The sequence below is a fragment of the Epinephelus fuscoguttatus genome, linkage group LG15 (genome assembly GCF_011397635.1).
Source record: "Epinephelus fuscoguttatus linkage group LG15, E.fuscoguttatus.final_Chr_v1".
NCBI classification, from domain to species: domain Eukaryota; kingdom Metazoa; phylum Chordata; class Actinopteri; order Perciformes; family Serranidae; genus Epinephelus; species Epinephelus fuscoguttatus.
In genome coordinates this window covers 8,180,880-8,198,750 of record NC_064766.1, presented here as the reverse complement: position 1 = coordinate 8,198,750, position 17,871 = coordinate 8,180,880, and the positions used below count along the sequence as shown (strand labels likewise).

At 39.3% G+C, this 17,871-nt stretch overlaps 2 protein-coding genes across 7 annotated transcripts in view; one reads left to right on the top strand and one right to left on the bottom strand.

Annotated features, from left to right (window-relative positions):
• Positions 1–9,143, top strand: part of col15a1b (collagen, type XV, alpha 1b) — a 68,107-nt gene extending 58,964 nt beyond the window's left edge. For all 5 annotated transcript variants that reach the window (XM_049597663.1, XM_049597660.1, XM_049597661.1 and 2 more), the window contains 11 exons: positions 1,228–1,309; positions 1,413–1,438; positions 2,476–2,574; positions 2,758–2,902; positions 3,034–3,098; positions 3,388–3,519; positions 3,827–3,925; positions 4,971–5,045; positions 5,251–5,448; positions 5,721–5,836; positions 7,587–9,143. In XM_049597663.1, the coding sequence (XP_049453620.1) occupies positions 1,228–1,309; positions 1,413–1,438; positions 2,476–2,574; positions 2,758–2,902; positions 3,034–3,098; positions 3,388–3,519; positions 3,827–3,925; positions 4,971–5,045; positions 5,251–5,448; positions 5,721–5,836; positions 7,587–7,809 (1,260 nt within the window). In that variant the 3' untranslated portion in view covers positions 7,810–9,143. The remainder of the gene's footprint in view (positions 1–1,227; positions 1,310–1,412; positions 1,439–2,475; positions 2,575–2,757; positions 2,903–3,033; positions 3,099–3,387; positions 3,520–3,826; positions 3,926–4,970; positions 5,046–5,250; positions 5,449–5,720; positions 5,837–7,586) is intronic.
• Positions 9,144–12,759: 3,616 nt separating this feature from the next.
• Positions 12,760–17,871, bottom strand: part of xrn1 (5'-3' exoribonuclease 1) — a 31,582-nt gene continuing 26,470 nt past the window's right edge. For both annotated transcript variants that reach the window (XM_049597913.1, XM_049597914.1), the window contains exons 39-41: positions 17,013–17,118; positions 16,484–16,665; positions 12,760–16,349 (exon numbers count right to left, since the gene is read on the bottom strand). In XM_049597913.1, the coding sequence (XP_049453870.1) occupies positions 15,996–16,349; positions 16,484–16,665; positions 17,013–17,118 (642 nt within the window). In that variant the 3' untranslated portion in view covers positions 12,760–15,995. The remainder of the gene's footprint in view (positions 16,350–16,483; positions 16,666–17,012; positions 17,119–17,871) is intronic.

Genomic DNA, 17,871 nt, shown 5'->3' with positions numbered 1-17,871 from the left:
TTACACTTTAAATCTCATTACGTCTTAATTCCTGGTGAATTATTGAAACTCCTAAAGCAACTGTCATGAACCTGTGACCAACCACACATTTTTAAATCTCTCACTTCCCACCACTGTCTAACTTCTTATGTAAACAGGGCGAGTAGTCAGAAAGTTTTCAGTAAATGTATTCATTTTGTATTGATACTTTATTACTGACCACTGACCACATTTGAATTAGCACTGGGCGATATGGAGAGAATTAAATGTCACAGTATTCTTAAACAACTACCTCGATATCAATATTGCGACGATAATGTAGGGTTGACTTTTGATGCTTTTACAGATATTTAGAGAAGTTTTTTTTTTTAAAATGATCAACAGCTATGTGAATATAATGACTAAGTGGATAAAGGCAAATGATAGAACCGTCTGGTAAGTTCAAAAAATTACATAATTTTACTGTAATGCAGCCTTTTAAACCAGGAAAAGACAAAACTTAAAATATTACAATGTCCAAAATCTAAGACGATGCCTAGTCTCACATCACTATTGATATACTGCCCAGCAGTAGTTTGAGTATTGTGAACCATAACACTGATGACAAGGAAGCTGATGGCTATCTTTGATCTTTTTCTTATGATTGTATGCAGCAAATTGCTTCCATTGGAACGTTGTTTTAACACTCTGTAAATGTCATTTTCCTTTTGAGATATTTGCAAGATGCTATAAATGTGATGTAAGGGCGCCTAGTTTCATTCAAAGCAGCTGTGGTCAAGTTGTGGTGTGGCAGGGGTGTCCACGGAGTTATTGACAATACCTTACTGTAAAGCATGAAAAAATAGCAACAGTTTGGATTAATGCAGATCGGTTTTGTCAAAACATGTTTAACACCTGTTTCGGCCCTGCTATCTAACTTTTTGAATCTTACCGCAGCCAGGACAGGGTTGTACGTGCTGCTGTCTCAAGCACACATCCCGTGTATTTAACAGGTGTTTTTGCAGTGCTGACAGTCATGTTTTAACTATTTGCATCTGTGTCTTCTTTTTATTATAACCCAAGTTTTTAATATTCTTAACAGATGTTAAAAATGAATTCAATGTATGTGTTCAGCAGTCTGTACAATGTCTACATGTGCACATGCCTGCTGTTGCAAACATGCATGTAATGTTAATCAATGTGTGTGTGCTTGTGGTTTGTGTGTGTGTGTGTGTGTGTGTGTGTGTGTGTATGTGTATGTGTGTGTAGGAGTCAGTGACAGGGGGAGATGTAGTTGGACCTAAAGGAGAAAAAGGAGATATGGGATTTCCTGGAGAGCCAGGCACACCTTGTAAGATGCTTACATCAAACATCTGATTTCTTGCCATTGACTTTTTCATGGTAAATGTCTGTCGGAACTTGTATCATTTATGCCTTTTCATTTTTCATCTCAGCACCTGTATTTCCAGATGGAATTGTGGTGAGTACTGATTCATCATACACAATATATCTAATGCTAATAGGGTCAGAAAGAAATGGCAAATGGTCAAGCATCAGTCCAGTCCAAGCCTTAAATTATTCAGGAGTTAGGATTTGTATCATGGTAATGGTAGGGACAAGCTGCAACTTCCAGGGATTAAAAGTGCCAAAAACTGCAGTTCTTTGAACGACCACTTGAGGCTGGCTCCAGAAGCCACTTAATCCCCATAAACACCCGTGTTAAAATGCATAACTTTATGGGAGATGTTTACAACCTGGTACAAAAAAACAGTTTTTCACATGATGATAGGTAAGGATATTTTCACCTTGCATTGATGGTACTGGATTGTTGGTTATTGACTCATTATATCGATAAAGCTGATGGATTGCTACGCCCCTAGTTAAAGGTGCACTGATTAATATTTTATACTACCAATAGATCAAATGACTGTTAATGTACCCCTTCACATATCACAAACCCACTGAGAATTATCACTTGTCTCTGCAGTTGCCTTCAGCTCTACATGGCATTTTAGCATCTCTCAGCTCATTGTTTTGGTTTTATCGCTCTCATATTTACTGTTTTGGTTCATTTCCAGCAGCAGGCAGCTTCTTTCAGCTATGAACCACTCCCTGCCCAGTAGCAAACAGCAGGCACAGTTAGGGACAAGCTGGTGAACATAGTACTGCATCTGAAGAGCCACATATTTCCCTCAGGGGTTTATATAGACCATGCAAACAAAACAGAACCAAACAAGAATTAACATTGTACCTAAAGCATCAGGTGGTCACAGACATGAGTACCAACAACAAATGCTATTGTTGTATATGTAGGTGTGTATATGCTGGATGTGTAAACACGCCACTGTTGCTTACATATCATAACTGTCTGCTGCCTCCAAATGGTCACAAAAAAAAGATAATGCATGCCGCTATTTTTGCAAGTCGGCATGTGGTCTGGTTGAGCGGATTATCCGAATGTGAGCAAGATCCGATCTTGACAGTTATTGATCTTCAGTATGTTTGTGGATCCCTTAGGGTGCTAGAGGTGATCAGGGATACCCAGGTCAGAAGGGAGAAAAGGGTGACGAAGGTCTGCCTGGTCCTCCAGGACTGCCTGGGAGGTCAGGACTTGTGGTAAGTTCTAAAAATAATACTATTTTAGTAACTTAGTAATTATTCAGGTATTGAAATGATCAGCCAGTGTAGACAATGTATCAGATCACATGAGCTTTACATAAGTGAAGACAGTCATCTCAACGAAATGAAAATGAAGTGAGGAGTTAGCAGAGGAATGAGTGTGTTTATATGGTCCTGTAGGGTCCAAAGGGTGAATCCATCGTGGGTCCCCCAGGACCTGTTGGTTCTCCGGGCCAGCCTGGAGCCCCTGGGTTCGGACGACCTGGTCCCCGAGGGCCCCCTGGCCCTGCTGGACCACCAGGAACTGCACCTGCATATGGATCAGGTATGTGTGTGTGAAGGTGAGAGAGATGTAGACTTCACCCTGTATCCATAAAAGTTATATATCTCATGCATTACACATGAGGCTGACTGGTGTCGTTGTCTTGTATCGGTTAATGTATTTATGATCATTAGATGTCAACATCCCTGGCCCTCCTGGTCCTCCCGGCCCACCAGGATCTCCAGGATATGCCAACCCGGTAAGATACCTGCCACTGAGCAAGGCATCTTACTCCTGATCTGCTGGTGGTTCAGTTATCTAGGGCTGTCTTGTACACTACAAGAAATATACAGTATATATTAACATAATTATGTTCTGAAGCACTCATCATTCATTCATTCATCATCTGTAACTGTTTATCCTGTTCAGGGTTGCGGGAGCTCTCATCGTAATTTTGCCTTAATATTGACACCTAGAAATTGTAAAGTTAACAAAATTACCATTACTAGTAAATAATGTTAGTATATTATGATGTTATGTATATTCAGGTGTCTACCTACAAGACGAGCCACGCTCTGAGCAGAGAGACTCACCGTGCAGCAGAGGGAACCTTGGCCTACGTGTCTGAGAAGGGAGGAGAGCTGTACATCAGAGTACCCAATGGCTGGCGCAAGATCCAGGTATGTATTGTGTCTAAAGACATGTGTGATTGGTTCAATGCTTGGACTTTCTAATCCTTTTCTTTATCATACATCATTTATTATCAGTGTACAAGCATATAAGATAGATATCTTTCAAAGAAAATATTTCAAAAATGCAGCCTGATCATAAGAGACATTTTAAGTTTGATCTGCCATACAGCACAGTAATTTAGATGGTCTCCATGTCACATTTGTGCCATCATCTTCAGCCCCATTATTCTAAAAAGTGGGTTTGATCTGGGATCGTGGTTCTTAAGTAGATTCAGTCTGTGTGTCCCTTTTTCAGCTAGGAGAGTTGATTCCTTCCGGACCTTCTGCCTCAGCTGCGTCTCAGTCCCTCAGCAGACCTGGAGAATGGAGCAGACCTCACAGAATCCACAGCCAGGTTCACACATACGCTTACACACACACATACACACACACAAAGTCAGGTGTGGAGTTATGGAGTTAGTTACGACGTCTTAAGTGCTATTACACTGTTTGAGGACTCGCACCACCTTATGAGGACATCAGTGACTTATGAGGACAGTACTCATGTCCTCATAAGTCACTGATGTCCTCATAAGGTGGTGCGAGTACTAATGAAATGTCCTCATATACAGGTTGTACCAACACACACACACACACACACACACACACACAAAATCAGGTGTAACGAGTTATGGGGACATACCGACAAAAAGTGGGATGGAGTTAGTTACGACGTCCTAAGTATTTCTACACTGTGTGACTTGTGAGGACATGGGTACTGTCCTCATAAGACACACACACACACACACACACACACACACACACACACAAAGAAGATCCACAGCAGGGAACTGTACCAAATCTGATAAAAAGCAGATCCAGTCATGACATTAAACTGTAGTACATACATCTTTGCAGCCCCTCCAGGATGTTGTAATGTTGCAATCGCAATGACTAATGCAAATTGGTGAAACACAAACAACATTGATTAACACTTCTTTACTTCAAAACACACCCAGAGAACATGTTGAAAACAGACCAGACAAATCACCATGACGAGGGCTGTTGCATTCAGATCTATTGCACTTGCTGAAAGAATCGGTGAGTTAGATTAAATATGCGTGGTGAGTGGCACTTTAATGTAGAATAAATCATCAATTCAGTATAGGGCAGTTTTATTCTTACCCTAACAAATTGCTTTCAATTTTAATGAAATAACACAAAAAAAACTGGAACAAATTTTTGCAACTTAATTGCAAAAAAACATCTAAAAATATCGCAATACACATTGCATTTAAAGAAAAAAAAAAGAAAAAAAAAAAAGCTGTTGTAAAATCACATATTTTAGGCCACAACAATGCCCACAAAATCCTGGAAGGACTTTTGAAGATTCTCTGGAAACATCTTTAAACATATTAAAAACCTTAATAAACATACTAATTCATGTTCTTGTTAAAAAGGAGCTGCAAGAGGGCAGTAGAGGATATCAGCCCAGCTATAATGTCCTACCACAGACGTTCAATGCTGTACCTGGGGTGAGTGTAACAAACACATAAATGCACTTGCACACACCTACTGACATATACATACATGAATACACATGTCAGACCCAGGTAGTCAAAGTCACCTGGCTCAACGCCAGCCTAACTCTGGCACAGCTGACTGATCTGTGATGAGTTACGTGTCAGATTTGGAACCAAGTATATTTTCTCCTAATCTCTGCATTTTTCTCTTTCCCAGCTCCATCTGGTAGCACTGAACGCCCCACTGAAAGGGGACATGCGTGGCATCCGCGGGGCAGACTTCCAGTGCTATCAGCAGGCTCGCTCTATGGGGCTAACAGCCACCTACAGGGCCTTCCTGTCCTCACACCTCCAGGACCTGGCAACCATTGTGAGGAAGGCGGACCGCACAGACATGCCCGTGGTTAACCTCAGGGTAAGGAGACGTTTATATTAACATTTTAAATTTCATTTAAAGAAAATGCAGATTAATCTTAATAAAAATGGAAGCAAGTTGATTATGTGTTTCACTGTATTTCTCAGTCACAATTCTTACACAGTATTTCTGACCTTTCATACATCTTTCATAACTTGGAGTTAAGGCATGTCACCCAGTGTGTTCCTACAGGTTTAAAGATACACTCAGCAGTCATCAGAGTTGATATGTTTACTGATGACATATCCATCTCTTTTCTCATCTCCTCTTAGGGTGAAGTGTTGTTCAATAGTTGGATGTCCATCTTCTCTGGAAATGGAGGCACATTTAACCCATCCACACCCATCTACTCTTTTGATGGACGCAACGTGATGACTGACTCAGCATGGTGAGTGAATGTGTGTGTGTGTGCCTGTGTGAACAAGTAAAGGAAAGTATCTGTGAGAAGAGAAACTAGAAGCAATCATTCAAATCGATGATTTCATGAGACACAATCGATCTGGAAATAACTCAACAAAAGACAGCTTGTTTTACAGACAGACCATAGATCTCATGTCCACATGGTGTTATGCCCAGTCTAGGGGTGTCTGGGACACAACATGAAAGGCCCCCATCTTCCCCAAGTCCCAAGTAGCCACAATGAAAAAGACGTATGGAACGATCAATAGTGCGAATTTATTTACAATATTTAAATAACAGAATTAACTGAAATAGTAACTTCAGGGTGGACTAAGGCCAAAATAACAAACAAAAACAATCCTGCCCAGGGAGTAAGTAAATAACCTAACCAAACAAAAAAAAAAACAAATGACAAAAAGCTTACCTCCCTAACTAAATAAACAGGAGAAAAAGGGTAAGTAACAAAACTGGCGGTCCACCCCTACGATTTAACAGTCTTTAACACAATAATGATTTACTGCAACAACAATATGTGTGGCCGGTTGGGAGAGGAGGAAGGTGACGTCTGCCTGCTAGCTCAAAGCAACTGCCATCTTTGTCCTTTAAAAACCTGAATGCTCTTGGCGGCAGCCAATCAGGAACAAGCACCGATCAAATTCACCAATCCTCGCCGGGCTATGACACACACCTATTTGCACACAGAAAACACAGAGAACACGCACAGAGAACACATGCAGCAAAACACACACAAACAAAATAAATTACGACAACAGTTATAACAATGGACAGCAGCTGTCACTGAAATGGACAGTAGTGATATTGCCAGTAGTTAGTATTAGTTAGTTAGTATTTTGGGGGCATTTGCCTTTGTAAGACAGGATCCAGCAGAAAGTGGAGAGGAAACGAGGAGCCAGAGATTAGGGAGGATGACGTGCAAAATTATTTCTGCCCCCCCCCCAAAAAAATGTACAAATAACAGATGGCAGCAAGACTGTGTAGGTGTTATAAACACATTAACACAAACACAGCATGCATTGGTGACAGACGAGGTAAAACAAGTATCTATCACAGCAGGGCATTTTATGCACGATGTGGGAGAATGAAAGATGGTCTGAATTTATACATTATTTGGGGGAGATAATTAGTGAATATTGGGGTGTGAAGTGTATTGAGATTATGTCCCACAATCACAGGTCTAAAAAGTGTCAGATTTAAACACTTACCAGAGTTCTGCTGCTCAATCTGTAGCTCACAGGTCCCAACAGACTCAGGTTGGGTTGGGGTTTGTTCAGTTTTTATTAGCAAGTAGAATAAATCATTTTTTTCTAACCTTTATTTACATTAGTAATTTATAGTATTGATTAAATTGGAATTAATTTTGTAAGAATATTCTCTCTCTCTCTCTCTCTCTCTCTCTCTCTCTCGACTGTACCAATCACCTGCCAGTGTGTGTCATGTGTTGTAGTAGGAACACAATGCCCCAGAGAGAAGGAGAAGGAAACAGAGAGTGTAGACATCGTGTTGCATTAACCTGACATGCTAACAGTCAGTAATAGATGACGTGAAAATATCCTCAGATCTTGTGGTTATATATTTTAAATTTACCACCTGTAAACCACAAGTAAACCACTGGGGAAGAATGAAGCAACTTCATCACTCTCAGCCTCTCTTTCCCACTCTTCACTGACTGAGCACAGTGGCAGACTCCACTCACTGAGTCTCTCTCCCTCTTCCCCCAGGCCAGAGAAGCTGGTATGGCACGGCTCCAATACAGTGGGAATCCGTCTGACCACCAACTACTGCGAGGCATGGAGGACGGCTGACATGGCGGTGACGGGCCAGGCTGCGCTGCTGCAGACAGGACGTCTGTTAGGACAACACACCCGCTCCTGCTCCAACCACTACATAGTGCTGTGTATAGAGAACACATATGTGGGGAACACACATCAAAAGACGACCTGAGGAGACAGAGGAAACACACACGCACTCTCACATAAACACACATGCAGGCATGCTGAAAGTGCAGAGTAGAAAATGTGACACACTGCACGAAAAATTTGAATTTGAACACATGCAGGCACATACACACATCATGATGATATATCACTGCGTAGAAATTACATTCAAGTATACAGACAAAGGGCACTTTTGTTCATACATGCAGATAAAATACACATCTTAACATGCAGAAGCAGGTGTGTCCACTAAGAAAAATGAACACATGCAACACACATTTGAGTTCCTTTCACTTTGTATAGTTTAATCTTTAGCTCCAATGTGTAACCCAACACTTCATAATGTTGCCATGCATCCGTCCCAGTCTAGATTTGAATTATTTATATTCATAATGGACATGTAAGAGAGCAGCATCATTACACAGGACATTTACAGTATGGGTTGTTGAAGTGAAAAATGACACCAGCTGATCTGAGTAGAACTGAATAACTTTACAGACAAGCAAATCAATTGTACTTTACCTTATTGCTGATAAATTCAAATGTATGTCATAGTTTTATTTTTTTCCCTTCAGTTCCATGCAGCCATTGGTTTCCATCCATTTCCCTACAGTATCAAGTCTGCATTATGTTTTTTTCAGCATGTTACTGTTGCACAGTGTATATTGGTTTTACAAGTGCATGACTTTAATAGCATTACCTCACAACAATAACATATTCTGACAAAAGTAATGTAGACTCAATGTTTACTGTGATGGATTCAACACCTGAAACAATTCTGCCAAATTATTTTCATAAAAACAGTTCGCTGTGATGTAAAATATAGAGGGCGATTTATGATTTGTAGTAACTAGGTTAAAACTTGCAAAATCATTAGTATGAATCCAGGTTCAATTTCCTCTGCAGGGAAACAGCTTATTGTAGTCTTTACCAATACTGTTATGGATTCTTGTGATTTTATTGTCTTCTATGAAACAGAGTTTTGGGTAAACATCATCCTTTTACAAATTTCAACCTCATTTCTGAACATGACAGTGTTGTAGTTTAGACCCAAATGTTGTGTATCAAAGCTACAATAGTTGTAGTGAAGAGACAGGCTGTATTTTAACTGTAGAACAGACTTTCAGGCTATACAGGAAATAAAATAATCAGATGTGAGTCATTCAGGATGATGATTTCTAGTTAATAAGGCGGACAACATTCTGTATTACTGTTATTGTCAACTATTGTCAAAACTAAGAATGTGTTAGTCCATCTTTTAGTATTTGGTACCCAGCCCCTAGATTGGTTACTAATACAATCTTTAAAAACAGTTCACAAATATATATATATATATATATATATATATATATATATATATATATATATATGTATGTATACATATATATATATATATATATATATATATATATATATACATACATATATATATATATATACTTTACAAATATATAGTATGAAATAGTATGAAATTAAATGAAATACAGTTGGGCACTGTAGGTTTTTGCAAACATTGCTCAAACAGCAGGAAGCAGAGCATTTGTTGGGGACTATTTTCAGGGGCGGATTGTTACACATTTGCCTTACTGTAGTATTTTCAGCAGCAGAATGATTTTTTAATAGATTTTAAGGAACAATGGAGCTCTATGGCAAAGCGATAAGATATATCAGGCTTACACACACAACACTTGTTAGTAAGATCAATTTGGTTTTGTTTTTTTAAATGGGTTTTGTTAATAACAGGAAACACAGAATAACACCAGATTTACCTTTAAGTGTGAGCATAATGTGAACCATTTGAAAAACATACTGTACACATGTAATGAGATATTCCTTTGGTCAGACTTTATATTTGATTGTTCCTCTTAATGCCAGACATCAGTGTCCATGTCTTACTGCCACATTGTAGCTGTAAATACACTGTATGTAAATGACTTCCTCATTTCTCCACAAAGTCAACCAATCACAGCATCACTTACTCCATTCTTTTTTTCAGGCCACTGAAAAGCCAAAAAAACTGGCTGGAGTTGACCAAAAACATTTTACCACTAGGAGCTTCTCTCTAATGTTGAAGCTACAGATATTCAACAAATATAAAACACTGCAGTCGTGCAAGATATAAAAAATAAATGAATGAACCGAGGCATGTTTACCGGGACACTTAGCTTACTCAGGCTACAAATGTAGGAGATACAGATAACACTGAAACCTTCATTTGTAATCACAGTGTGGCATCCCGTGCTGAAAGCCTGTTGACTCACTGGCTTTGTTTACATCTTTTATTTATCAAATTAATGCATCACCAATTGGCATCCCATATTCCAATATTAAAGCTTAATTGTCTTTATCAGGACTATTTCCCTCCTGTTTTCTGCTGACCGTTAGTCCTGCTGCCTGCAATAAAGTGATCTGACCTTCTATCTACATTAACATCAGTGCTTTAGCGTTAGCATTAGAGTTTAAATCAATGTGTGATTTTCATTAATTTATACAGTAGCAGGACACAGTGTGAAAATCTAGCGAGTTCACTTTCAGATTTTGATGAAGTTGGAACATGTGTATATATATGTGTGTTGTTATTGTCCAAATGTTTTTGTTTTTTACTCTATAGAGGTAGGTTTTGTATGACGCACACTAAATGACTTAAGATTTTCTCTCACCAAGCCCTGATCAAGATGTAGTTCCAGTGTTCTGCTTGTAGAGGTCAAAGTGTCTGATGTAGTTTTCCTGATGTCTGATTCTGATTACTGTTCAAACAAAACTTGAGCTTCTGAGGAAAGAGAACGTTTATACTGACTGACTGGTGCTCACTGAATAAATATGTCTTATGTTGTTTTTTTTAATGTGGTGACTTGTTTATTGTCCTTTACTGAATGCCACTGAAGTCAATATGAAAAAACTACATATGGCTATGAAATAACTTTGAAATAAATAAATGAGGGAATAAACATATAAATAAATGTAAATATATGAATGAATCAATGGAATGCACTAAATAAATCAATAGGTTTATATTTATTAAAGGACATTTTTCAAAGGACTACTGTTATTTATATCAGAGGACATTCATAAGGACACATTTATTTCCACTCTTTTTAATTCCATCTGTTAGATTCAAATAAATGAAATTTTACTGAGGTATTAAATCAATGAAGAAGTAGGCTCATTTTCTCAATGACTTATACACAATTGGACGTCTTTTTGCAACGAGTGGCATCGCTCCCAGCTGGCCATTACAGAGAGTGCAGTTTTAAGGCTCTTCCATATGTTGGCTTTACTCTTCAGACTCTAAGGCTACATCCCCTTTTTTTTTTTTTTTTTTTTTTTACACAGTCTATGGTAACAAGTTGAAGAGCAAGTCTCTTACTTTAGCTCTGCCTACCCTCTCTGGCAGACCAACCACTGCTGGGTGATGGAAAACATGTCAGGAAGGGCCCATCCCAATACTCCCCCTTAGCCCTAGTCTTTGGCCTACCCCTACATTTGCGCATTCCTGTGAGGGATAGGGGTGTCCCAATTCCTTTTTGCATGTAGGGGTAGGGGGCATAACGAGCGAGGGATTTCAGATGCTGACTTGCCAGCGAGGGGTAGACGTCGCCATGGCTACCACCAGCAAGAGACAAGGAAAAAAGTTCATACATGTACGTGTAATTTCGCAAATAAACATGGAACTTTCGTAAAAACGTTTTCAAATAACTGTATTTGTGTAGAGTACGGTATAACAATTTTTTATTGCTATTCACGATGTCTAGATTGGAGTTGACAGAAAGCTAGCCAGCTAGGTAACGTTACTGTCGTCAGGTTGCTTGTTAGCTAGCTAGCTAGCTCGCACTGTCTGGCGTCTGTCATCTGTCCTGCTCTGCAAAATTGTCGGATTTTTCACATTGTGATAACACACCAGCTAGTATATTTATGCTGCCTCGTAATGTTAGCTTGTTAGCTAGCTAGCAGAAGTCCCCTGTCATACATCTTATTACTCTAATTGTAAGTTAGTAGCAACAGAGATATTGGATAGAGGAGATACCCCACCATAGGCTTATCCAATGTTAAGAAAACGGTTACTCTTCCAGTCTCCTAAGTGGGCGTGGTTAGCTCTCCCTCCAATCAGAGCCTGTTCTCCCTAATGTTACCATTATGTTGTAGATGCTGGTTAGAAATGTAGATGGCTCGTGGCTTCTTGTTTAAAATAGTTAAGTATGCGTGAATGTAAGTTAAGTTCAGACATAGTGAGTGGTGTCCCAGTTCCTAGGGAAAGATTTCAACCACAACCCCTCATTGCTTCATTTCGAGGGCCAAGGGCTAGGGGTAGGGCCAAAGGGGGGTATTGGGATTGGGCCTAACTGTGCGCCGCTTGCGGTTTCCCAGGAACGTCCAGGTCCTTAGGAAGAACACCAAGCTTTGAAAGTAATTGGGCATAGAGAAAAAAAACTGTATAACTTCAAATAACAGGTCAATCATGTGATGTCACGGGGCTTCAAAACCTTTTTCCCATAGACTTACATTGTGAAAGAGACGTCTGTTAAGCAGTGGATACGTTCTTTGGAGTGTCACAACCCCACAAAATGACTCATTTCACCAATTGTATTTGTTCCGCTTGGTCTGATTACATTTCCAAAGTCTGGAAGAGCCACATGATTAAATCATATTATCTGCAATGAATAAACTTTTTGGCACTTTCGCCACTGAACAACTTTCCTAGGAATGAACGGGGCATCGCCTCCACCACTGTATCCAGTTCTCTTCGTACATTCATGGGAATGATGAACGTCCAGTTTGTGATACTGCAAATGCAAGGGCTTTGCCTTTGCTGTAATGTGTCTATGGTTGTTCTCATGCATAGTATTAAATAAAGGGGAAATATCCAAAAATACTTTGTTTGTTAATGTATTTGTTTAATTATCAGAAAAAAAAAGATCTGGCAGTGAGCACAGTTTGACACCAAAAAGAGGCAGCCACGTTGTAACAAAAGATTTACTTTATTAAATCGATATGTACAGCACATTCCTGAATCAAAAAAGCAAGTCATTATATCTTCATACTGAGAATACTCTACTTCGTTTTATTTCCAAACAAAAAAACATATTATGCAACAGGTGTGCTTCGTTTTTCAAAATGTTTTAAAACGTCCCCTTATTGCACCAGAGCCTTACAGACTAGAGTCTCGGGGTCGGCGTAAGGATATCAGCAATAAAACAACAATCGCACTACAAACATACTGTACGCCTGCGTGCCTCAAGACAAGGACAAAGTAAAGACACTTTATGAGTCGCTACAGCTGCTTCTATCGATGTAGCTCTCCCATAGACATTACAGAAATGATAATTATTCAGAAAGCTTAGAAAAGACCCCAAGACCATCTATAAAAAGGGTATACATAAAATCCATAGCTTGAAAAGAAAGATCTTTAAAATGGGGAGATTATATGTGTGTGTGTGTGTGTGTGTGTGTGTGCTAGTGTAAATAAGTCCAGATGTGCACAGAGGTTTACAAGAAAGCCCAGAATTTCAAAATAGCCAAATGTCTTATAAACCGCCAACTGAGACCTGGAGGAAAGTTCCAATAGCATCTTAGTGACGCTGAATTTAGCGGTTACATAATGTTTTAAATATATTAGTACTCATTACATAACAGTTACAGTGCTCTTTGGCTGCATTTACACAGATACAAAAATTTTATTTTCTATCCTTATTGGACTATGTTTGATGTCAGTATATCAATGCTTACTTTTTTCTTTGCACTTAATCAGGACAATTAAGTTGTAACAAAAGCTCATCAATTATCAACTGTGTGTGGTTCTCCAAACGTACAACACACACCTCACTTAGAACTATTTATACAAAAATATCTCAGTGAAATTGAAACTTTTGACAAATACAAACTATTTTAACATCGGTCAGAAATCTTCACACAATCCATTAAAATCTTTAATGTTGGTTTGTATTTCAAATAAAATGTCAGAAGTACATAATTAGTACATGAAAAATGTCTCATCTTAGCAGTTTAAAAATAAATGTTTTTTTGCACCTGTGTAAAATCAGCCACAAACTGCCGCTATCCCATTTTAAAAGCTGATTGACTTTGTATTAGGTTGCTTTTGGAATCTGGCAGTGTAAAGGTCCCTGTGGGTCCAACAGAACTCAACAAATCTGAGTCAGTTTGTATTTTGCACCAATAAAACAACTTCCTCCAAAGGTCCAGTTTATAAAAAAAATAACCGACAAATTAAAAAAAGCCTCTGGCAATTGTAACACTTGTTGGAATTTTAATCTGGGTTATATGCTGGTGTACAACAGCTCTGCAGTGGCAATATCATCATGTGGTGTGTATTTAATAATCCAATAGTTTCTCATATCATAATTCTGCACTGTGGAACGACAGTGCGCATTCAACTTTTTACTTTGGCCGAGTTGTTATCAAACCATAAAAAAGGTACAAAAATGCAGCAAGGCGTCAAAAGACTGACGGAAATAAAAAGGCTGTCAAACTTGATGGGAAACGATCACAAAACAAGGGCAAACATTAAAATAGATCATCTATGTTGGCCTGACCAACACCACTGATCCAAACCTGACAACGTGGATGTATTTTGATACAAATATGCAGCATCATGTGCCCTCAAACTAGCTTTCTAAAGACAAGTAAATAACTTAGTATGTCTGTGAGTATTCAGAGGGAGAAGCAGGAAGGTGTTGCCACTGCAGTGCAAATCTGAAGCTAGAGTATGAAGTGTACGTGTCCCTGAGAACCAAGATTCATTGATTGAAGAGGACTATCTGCACTGTGTGACCAGGAGTGTGATAAATCTTGACATATCTGCACTATGTGTTCTCAGTCTACGCTGCCGTGGAGCCTGCTGTGGGGTCCACAACTAAAACTAAGGCAATAACAGCACCTCAACTCAATAAAAACTCTCCTGCTTCTCAGCTGTAAACGAACCAAAGCGACACTGTGAGGAGGGGTAGATGGACGGTGCTAAGACTGACACTGTAAGAGGCTGGAAGACATACAATGGTTTCTAATTCTACGGGCTGTATCGATGCTCAGACTAACACTTACAGAACAAAGTAGTGTATGAATGATCATGTTTTTGCACTTAAGTTAAGGTTTTACTATGTCTTTTTTTGCCACTTGGATGTTTATCTAAAATGCATATTTAATGAATATGATGCATTTTTAAGGCAGTGTTTCACTTCACTAGAACTTTCATACAATCAGACCAAGCTCAATAAACAACCATGGGAATTTTTTTTTTCATAATTAATTGTAGTCAGAAGATTATTCTGTCTACATCAATCAATATGGCGGCCCATTTCCACCAATTTGATGAAAAACAATCCTCTAAGGCATCATGATAAACTCTCTAAAAATAAAGACCTAGTTGCTCAAATAAATGACCAAAATAATGACTTACTTTTTTGGAAATAATGACCTGATAATTAGTATTGTGAACTTTCTCAAAATAATGACCACTAACTCATTATTTTGAGCAAGTTTGTCATTATTTTGCAATTTGTGTTTATTACAACTTGGGCTGTATTTTTTTAGCTCAGGCCGGCACTGCTGACAGATTCTGAGACCTCAGGAATTATTTGGTGTGTGCTATGTTAACACAGCTGACAGATTTAATAGCAGAGTTACAAAAATAAAAAGAGAGCTTAAATAAGCCAAAGTTTTCAATTAAGGACTTAATAAAGCACTAATATTCTGATTCAAATAAATAAGACGCTTATCAATTCTGCTAAGAAGAGGAATCTGCCTACTAAATTTATCTCTTTTAGACCCAAAGAGGGGGAAAAAATTGAACTTTGGCTGCATCCCAGAATGCACCTTCCTTTCTGAACCATTAAGCACACTGTACAGCTAACTGGCCAAAAACAAGCTTAAAGAAGGGAATGCGGAACTACAATAACCAGGTTACACTGGCATAACTGATCTCAACAGAAGACATGAAGGGACGATGGAATTCTGTTGTATATTTTTGTCTCATTGTGATTTATGTTAATGTGGGAATAATCGAGTTCGCTAGAGTTTGCAATGTATGACGTAAAAATAAGAAACTTTCACATCAATGAGGTTTTGATCAGAGATGCTGAGTCAGGCTTTAAAACAGCAGCTTAAAAACACTAAACACACACTCTCTTTCTCTCTCTCTCTCTCTCTCTCCTCTCACACACACAGACACACACAAGCTCATTACTCAGAGACTTTAGCCGCCTCGAAGTTGACAGCCAGCTTTCTTTGCTTCCTCTTGGAGGAGGAGCCGGGGGTGTGGCCTGTCACTGGGACGTTTTGTCGAGGGGGCGTGCGCAGGGCTGCTGACGTCGTGGAAACGGCTTCTCCTAGGCCAGGACTGGACGGGGAGGGGTTGCTGTTGGCGGCGTATTGGTGCGGCTGGTCGACTTTGCCGCCCTCACTCTGAGCAAGTGATTGGCCAAAGGGTTGGTTCTGGGCCTTCAGTGATTGGTTTCTGCTCACAACGTGGGCAGCGCTGTAAAACTCTCGAGCTTCCTGGTTCTTCTTGTTGGCTGAGGCTCGCTTCTTAGTCACCTGTTAAGGTTAGAGGACAAACAGAAATCATGGGTCACTATGACACAGCATTATAAAAAAATGTGGCACACAAAATAGAAATACAGCTAATTATTTCTACAAATATTAAAGTTGTTCATATGTGATAAGTCTACCTGTAACGGGATAAACTGGTTGTGTGAGCCGATGGGCAGTGTCGTTGCAGGCTGGGGTCGGGCAGCACCAGGGAAGGTTCCTGCTGCTCCGTAGAACGGCTGGTTTTGGTGGTGGTGAGGAGGCAGCGGCATTCCCCACATAGGTGCAGGGCCGTAACCCTGTGGAGGCAACAGCAAACCACCTGAAGAAAAAGAGCACACTCATGAGATGACGGCACATAAAGGTTCAAATTCATTTATTTGTATGGCTCTTTACCTCAACAAAGTCTCACATGACAAAATATTCCAATTACAGGGAACAGACAAATAAAGGGACAAATAAAAAGACAAATTGAAACAAGAATTTCCATAATCTCACAAAAATGTGTATTTGTAAAAGCTGTGTTAAACGGTTCTGACCTCTAGGTAATGCCATAAACAACTGACAAGGAACTGTCGATGAGGAATCATGCTGAAAGTAATCTTGCTGATGACAGCTGCTCCATCTAATACAGATTATTCATCTAAAATGTAAGGAGAGAAGACTGACCTTGCTGGCTGAAAACAGGGTTCATGGCTCCTAAGGGTGGGGGTCGTATCTGGCCCACTCCTGGATACAGAGCAGGTGGGATAGGGAAGCCCGATCCCACTGAGTTCTAGAGATAAGAGGAAGCAGACGAAGAAGATTTAATTGTAGATCTGAACAATAATACCACGGAAAGATTAGCACTCATGCTGGTGTGCTGCTAATAAACAAACATCTATTTATGCACATTCACATTCCCTTTCTTTGGACAGCCGTGTTAAAACCATGCTTTAGTAATAGCTAAATATTATCCAGAATGATCACGTAATGTTTGTCAACCTGCTAAATTTCTTTCTTTCTTTCTTTCTTTCTTTCTTTCTTTCTTGAGGTACCAAGAGATGGGGATACAGCCTCTGGTAACCTGTCAAATTGCAGTTACAGTTTACATCCATGTCTGTGAAACATGGATGCTTCACACACATCTTCCTCCCAGCAGAACAAAAGATCTATACAATCAGCACAGTTCCAAAGTGGACACCCAAGATTAGTGTCACCAAGTCCGTATCTGACCAAATGTCTCCCCTTCTGTTCCTGAGATATATAACGGTGAATAATGGCCAGAAAAGTGTTTTCGCAGAACATGATGATGTCACAATGAAGCTGACCTTTGACCTTTTGGATAAAATATGGCATTCCTTAATTATTTTATCCTATTTGACATTTGTGTGAAATTTTGTCAAAATTAGTGCATGAACTCTTTAGTTATGGTCAAAAACATGTTTGGTGTGGTCACAGTGACCTTGACTGTTGACCTTCAACAACCAAATTCGAATTGGTTCATTCTTGAGTCCAAGTGGATGTTTGTGTCAAATTTGAGGAAATT